The sequence below is a fragment of the Nerophis lumbriciformis genome, linkage group LG04 (assembly GCF_033978685.3).
Source record: "Nerophis lumbriciformis linkage group LG04, RoL_Nlum_v2.1, whole genome shotgun sequence".
NCBI classification, from domain to species: Eukaryota; Metazoa; Chordata; class Actinopteri; order Syngnathiformes; family Syngnathidae; genus Nerophis; species Nerophis lumbriciformis.
Genome location: NC_084551.2, coordinates 54452501 through 54460000, shown reverse-complemented (window position 1 = coordinate 54460000; position 7500 = coordinate 54452501). Strand labels below are relative to the sequence as shown.

General features: G+C 36.9%; 1 protein-coding gene across 3 annotated transcripts in view; it reads left to right on the top strand.

The window, feature by feature from the left end:
• LOC133604038 (solute carrier family 2, facilitated glucose transporter member 1-like) overlaps nt 1-7500 on the top strand; it is a 51898-nt gene that overhangs the window by 35764 nt on the left and 8634 nt on the right. For all 3 annotated transcript variants that reach the window (XR_012050393.1, XM_072913060.1, XM_072913061.1), the window contains 2 exons: nt 1345-1548; nt 4399-4687. Coding sequence is in view for 2 of the 3 variants with exons in the window: in XM_072913060.1 (XP_072769161.1) it covers nt 1345-1548; nt 4399-4671 (477 nt within the window). In the remaining variant the exon portion in view is untranslated. The remainder of the gene's footprint in view (nt 1-1344; nt 1549-4398; nt 4688-7500) is intronic.

The window sequence follows — 7500 nt, the reverse complement described above, 5'->3', positions numbered from 1 at the left end:
ACCCCCCCGTACCAAAAAGCCCTTGATGAAAGCGGATACAATTTCACCCTCACCTATGAACCCACGCCAGGAAACCAGCCAAAAAAGAACAGAAAACGAAACGGCATCATCTGGTACAACCCCCCCATACAGCAAAAACGTCTCAACGAACATTGGACACAAATTCCTCAACCTGATTGACAAACACTTTCCCAAAGACAACAACCTAAGAAAAGTATTCAACAAGAACAACATCAAATTGAGCTACAGCTGCATGAACAATATACGACAAATCATCTCAAACCACAACAAAACAATTGCAAATGACCCGTCGACCCCCAGTCAGAACGACTCCAAAACCAACAAAGCATGTAACTGTCGAAAGAAACCTGATTGCCCCCTCAACGGGGGATGCTTACAAACATCAGTTGTCTACCAATCTAAGGTAATACGCAAGGACATTAACACATCCGACACATATGTAGGATTAACCGAGGGTGAATTCAAAACCAGATGGAACAACCACAAGGCTTCTTTCAGGAACAAAAACCTGCGAAATACCACAGAACTCAGCAAACACATTTGGGACCTCAAAGACAATAATGTTGAATATTCAATAACATGGCAAATTCTTGCATCCAGCACACCTTACAATAGTGGTAATAAAAGATGCAACCTATGCTTGAAAGAGAAACTGTTTATTATCTACCGTCCAGACCTGTCATCCCTCAACAAGCGCAGCGAAATTGTAACAACATGCCGCCATAGACGGAAACACCTCCTAGGTAACACATGAACCAATCACCACGCCCCTAGGCCAGCCTGTACCCACCCACTCTGTGCCCTATATAAACCATGGTATGCGAATGCTCCCATTAAAATCTCCTGACGATTGAGGGTACCCCCCTCATGAAACAGGCCTGTAGAGATGAAATAGTCTTGTGATTTTTTTTCCCCACACATACATATATATATATATATATATGTATATATATATGTGTATATATATATGTATATATATGTATATATATATATGTGTATATATATATGTATATATGTATATAAATATGTGTGTATATATATATATATATATATATGGAATATATATTAAATAAGTAATACAGATAAATATTTTTTTAATATTAGAATGCCATCCTAAATATGTGAGAAAAAAAAGGTTATATATTTAAATCCTAGTCTAATCAAATATTCAGAAAAAAGTGGTTATTTCACAAGAAGTGCTCTCATTCTGATCATAAAGTACATCAAATGATGTTGTCAAGTTTAATAAACCATAAAACTATTTTTATTATCATCACCATCATTCATTTAAACACTTATGTTGTTTTGTGTGTGCTTTTTTAGAAAGAGAACCCCTCCCTCAGCTACCTGGCCATCGTGGGGGTCTTTGGCTTCGTGGCCAGCTTTGAGATGGGCCCCGGCCCCATCCCCTGGTTCATCGTGGCCGAGCTCTTCTCTCAGGGTCCACGCCCGGCCGCCATGGCCATCTCCGGCTTCTCCAACTGGACTGCCAACTTCCTGGTGGGCTTAGGTTTTCCTAAACTGGAGGTATGCTACACGATGGCCACTAAGTTTATATATATAGCCAGCTCAAATGCTGACATGAAAACAAGAGGCATTAACGTCTTTCTCCATTAAAAAAAACAACAACATTATTTCCCAATCTAATACTTCAATGAATATACATTTAATAACTAAGTAATGCATTCAAAATAAGAAATAAAACCTGCAGCAAATTGTCATAATTATTGCAGCAATATAGACCTTAAGAAGGTGCAAAAAAAACATTTTTTTATTGTAATGTTGAAGCTCATAATTCTGGAGGTTTGTGAACGCAACATTACTGGCTGTGACCGACATTGTTGCATAATGTTGTTTAAAAAAGAGCGTCAAACTTCAATATTTAAAATACAATACTTGCACAATTTCACTACTACTACATTACTTACAATATATTACACAACCAGTGAAGTTGTCACGTTGTGTAAATGGTAAATAAAAAGAGAATACAATGATTTGCAAATCCTTTTCAACTTATATTCAATTGAATAGACTGCAAAGACAAGATATTTAATGTTCACACTGAGAAACTTCATTTTTTTTGTTGCAAATAAATCATTAACTTACAATTTATTGGCAGCAACACATTGCAAAAAAGTTGTCACAGGGGCATTTTTACCACTGTGTTACATGGCCTTTCCTTTTAACAACACTCAGTAAAGGTTTAGGAACTGAGGAGACACATTTTTTAACCTTTTCAGGTGGAATTATTTCCCATTCTTGCTTGATGTACAGCTTAAGTTGGCTCGGCATCGTCTTGCTGAAATAAGCAGGGGCGTCCATGGTAACGTTGCTTGGATGGCAACATATGTTGCTCCAAAACCTGTATGTACCTTTCAGCATTAATGGTGCCTTCACAGATGTGTAAGTTACCCATGTCTTGGGCACTAATACACCCCTATACCATCACACATGCTGGCTTTTACACTTTGACCCTAGAACAATCCGGATGGTTATTTTCCTCTTTGGTCACGACGTCCACAGTTTCCAAAAACAATTATCAAAAATGCCAACATGAAATGCTAGCAAGCTAAATTAGAAAAAGTAAGCATACTTTTAAGGTGGCACAAAGTATCAAAATCCCTGATTTTTAAAGTCAAACATAAAAATATATTAAAAATGCTATCATTAAACGTTAGCACGATGACATAGGAAAAGTTAGCGTACTTCTAAGATGGCGGCGAGTATCAAACACCAGGATTTGTAGGTTTGAACAAATAAGATGAGCTAAAAATGCTAGCATAAATCGTCAGCATGCTAACGTTAGTATGATAACAAGAAAAGTTAGCATTCTTCAAAGATGTTGTATCAAAAGTTATGACATTTAGGTTTTAAATGAACATGCCATCATTAAAATGTTAGCATGCTAACGCCAAAGCATTGCTAATGTTAACATGATGACATGGAAAATAAGATAGCGTCAATTGTAAACAAATATACGACTTTTAGATTTAGATGTACACAATTAGCTACATTTCTAGCATGCTATCATGGCCAGGTACACTGAGACTTAGACTTAGCTGGCATATATTTGTATTTTCAGACGAATGAAATAGCTATGCTAATAGTTAGTGTCAGCTATCTATTAAACAAGACAAGAAGCAAGGAATCAAACAGAGACAGGATTCAATTTAGCGCATGAGGAGAGCGTATGCACTTGCACCCTCGTACTGTGTCGCCCCCACCGCTCTGAGGAAAGGGTTCCATGCCTCTATCTTTATTTGGGCATTCCCTGATTACATAGCTGCAGCTTCTTCTAAGGGTAGGGGGTCATAAACAGCTGCTGTTTATGCGAGCATGTCCTGGTTAAAACGAAGGAAACGAGGGAACTAATAAGGGGTAACGTCGCCTTTTTGTTGCCGCGCGTCGAGAGCTCACCAGCGATGCTAACCAGTTTGTCCTGGTCAGCATGATGACAGAGGAAAACTTAGTATACTTTTAAGTTGGTCCCAAGTATCAAAAGCCATGATTTTTAGGTTTAAACAAATACAATTATCAAAAATGTTCGCATAAAATGTTAGCAAGCTAACAGAGAAAAAGCTAGCATACTTTTAATTCTAGGATTTTTAAGGTCAAACATACAAAGTTAATACAAATGCTATCATCAAACGTTAGCATGATGACATAGGAAAAGTTAGCGTACTTCTATGATGGCGGCGAGTATCAAAAACCAGGATTTGTAGGTTTGAACAAATAAGATGAGCTAAACATGCTAACATAAATCGTCAGCATACTAACGTTAGTATGATAACATCAGAAAAGTTAGCATTTTTCCGAGATGTCGTATCAAAAGTTATGACATTTAGGTTTTAAATGAACACGTCATCATTAAAATGTTAGCATGCTAACGCCAAAGCATTGCTAACATTAACATGATGACATGGAAAATAAGATAGCGTCACTTGTAAACAAATCTACGACTTTTAGGTTTAAATATACACAATTAGCTACATTTCTAGTATGCTAACATGGCCAGATAGACTGAGACTTAGCTGGTATATATTTGTATTTTCAGACGAATGAAATAGCGAATGCTAATAGTAAGTGTCAGCTATCTATTAAACAAGACAAGAAGCAAGGAATTTAGCGAATGAGGAGAGCGTATGCACTTGCACCCTCGTACTGTGTCGCCCCCACCGCTCTGAGGAAAGGGTTCCACGCCTGTGTCATTATTTGGGCATTCCCTGATTACATAGCTGCAGCTTCTTCTAAGGGGAGGGGGTCATAAACAGCTGCTGTTTATGCTAGCATGTCCTGGTTAAAATGAAGGAAACGAGGGAACTAATAAGGGGAAACGTCGCCTTTTTGTTCCGATGCTAACCAGTTTGTCCTGGTCAGGAACTCTGCGGTCCTTACGTCTTCATCATCTTCATGGTGCTGCTCATCTTCTTCTTCATCTTCACCTACCTGCGGGTGCCCGAGACCAAAGGGAGGACGTTCGACGACATCGCCCAAGGGTTTGCCGCCAGGGCCTCGTCCTCCGCGGCGGCCCCCGAAGCGGTGACGGCTGCGGCGGCGGCGGACACGGCTGCCAGCAAAGACGCCGCAGCGACAGCACTCTCCCCGTCGGAGAAAGTCCCCATGGTGGATCTGCCCTCAGATACGCCGTGAGAGAGCTTAGGAAAAGGTCAGTGTAGGCAATCACATGTCAGACTTTTTTTTTAATAATTCACACTTAATACTTTTGTTGACATTCCTGACATACTTCCTTCCTCATAAGAGGATCTACTCGCATTCAGCCTTCAAACCGCCGGATTGAGGTCACGCTCAGAGAGACGCCAAAGCTGACCGGCCGCACGCACACACACCCACACACACACACACCCACACACACACACACACACACACACACACACACACACACACACACACACACACACACACACACACACACACACACACACACACACACACACACACACACACACTTGTATTTTTACCTTCTTGAGACGTGAGAAAAAAGCCTCCCTCTTTAGGACCAGCCTTTCTAGAAATATAAAGATGTGTATTTACAACATTAATAATATATACATACTATGCACATATAAAAAAAGCTTGTTGTGAAACATGAGTTGGAATTTCACAAGAAAAAGGTCACAATTTCACAAGAAAAACTTGGAATTTTGGCAGTATTATAATAAAAGTCGTCATTTTACTCAACGCAAGTCAAAATTTTACAATAAAAATGGAACATTTGTGCAATATTATGATAAAAGTTGTAATTTTACTCAATGACAGTCACAAGAAAAGAAACATTTTGGCAACTTTATGAAAAGAGTCGTAATTTTACTTGACAAAAGTCAAAATTTTATGAGAAAACTTTAAACATTTGGGCAATATTATAACAATAATCGGAATTTTACTTGGCAAAATTTTGACAAAAGTCATAATTTTACTCAAACAATGTCACCGTTTTACAAGAACAACAAAAAAATGGGCAATATTGTGATCCATCCATCCATCCATTTTCTACCGCTTATTCCCTTCGGGGTCGCGGGGGGCGCTGGAGCCTATCTCAGCTACAATCGGGCGGAAGGCAATATTGTGATAAAAGTCAGAATTTTACATGACAAATGTCACCATTTTGCATTAAAAAGTAATAATTTTACATGAAAAAAGTAATAATTTGACCAAAAAAAAGTCATAATTTTACGAGAAATTATTGCAAAATTACAGAAACAGAAAGAATATGAGAAATTGTTCCCAATTTTATAAGAAAAAAGTCGACACATTGTGAGGAAAAGACTGCTTTTAGTTTATTATTATTATTTTTTGTAATTAGTTTTTAATCTTCATTTTTAACTTTATTACAGTGTGTCTCTATATATATATTATTATTATTATTTTTTTTTTTTTTAAATGAATTTTGGCCAAAGGGGGCGCATTTCAATTTCTTACACACACTTGTTATTTCATATGTTGACCACTTTTAAAAGCGACACACTGTCAATTTTTTTGGGACCGCCCTCATGTTGATAGATGTCACCAGCAGGGGTGCAAATGAGACATTCTCTATTAGATGCAATGTTATTGGGACCATGATTTATGTCATCACTTGTTCACACCTCCTCATATGGAAGATACTTTTCCTTCTTCATGTCTCAAGAAGGGAAGAAATATAACGCACACACACGCACATACATACCTGTATTATTACCTTCTTGAGACGTGAGAAAAATGCCTCCCTCTTTAGGACCAGCCTTTCTAGATATATAAAGATGTGTATTTACAACATTAATAATATATACATACTATGTACATATAAAAAAAAGCTTGTTGTGAAAAATGAGTTGGAATTTCACAAGAAAAAGGTCACAATTTCACAAGAAAAACTTGGAATTTTGGCAGTATTATAATAAAAGTCGTCATTTTACTCAACGCAAGTCAAAATTTTACAATAAAAACGGAACATTTGTGCAATATTATGATAAAAGTTGTAATTTTACTCAATGACAGTCACAAGAAAAGAAACATTTTGGCAACTTTATGTAAAGAGTCGCAATTTTACTTGACAAAAGTAAAAATTTTATAAGAAAACTTTAAACATTTGGGCAATATTATAACAATCATCGGAATTTTACTTGGCAAAATTTTGACAAAAGTCATAATTTTACTCAATGTCACCGTTTTACAATAACAACATACACAATGGGCAATATTGTAATACAAGTCAGAATTTTACATGACAAATGTCACCATTTTGCATTAAAAAGTAATAATTTTACATAAAAAAAGTCATAATTTTACATAAAAAAAGTCATAATTTTACATTAAAAAGTCATAATTTTACGAGAAAATATTGCAATATTACAGAAACAGAAAGAATTTGAGAAATTGTTCCCAATTTTATAAGAAAAAAGTCGACACATTGTGAGGAAAAGACTGCTTTTAGTTTATTTTTATTTTTTTTTGTAATTAGTTTTTAATCTTCATTTTTAACTGTTATTACAGTGTGTCTCTATATACATAATATTTTATTTTATGTCTTCAAATAAATTTTGGCCAAAAGGGGAGCATTTCAATTTCTTACACACACTTATTTCAAATGTTGACCACTTTTAAAAGCGACACACAGTCAATTTTTTTGGGACCGCCCTCATGTTGATAGATGTCACCACCAGGGGTGCAAATGAGACATTCTCTATTAGATGCAATGATATTGGGACCATGATTTATGTCATCACTTGTTCACATCTCCTCATATGGAAGATACTTTTCCTTCTTCGTGTCTCAAGAAGGGAAGAAATATAACACACACACACACACACACACACACACACACACACACACACTCACACACACACACACACACACACACACACACACACACACACACACACACACACACACACACACACACACACACACACACACACACGCACACAAATACTTGTATTATTACCTTCTTGAGACGTGAGAAAAATGCCTCCCTCTTTAGGA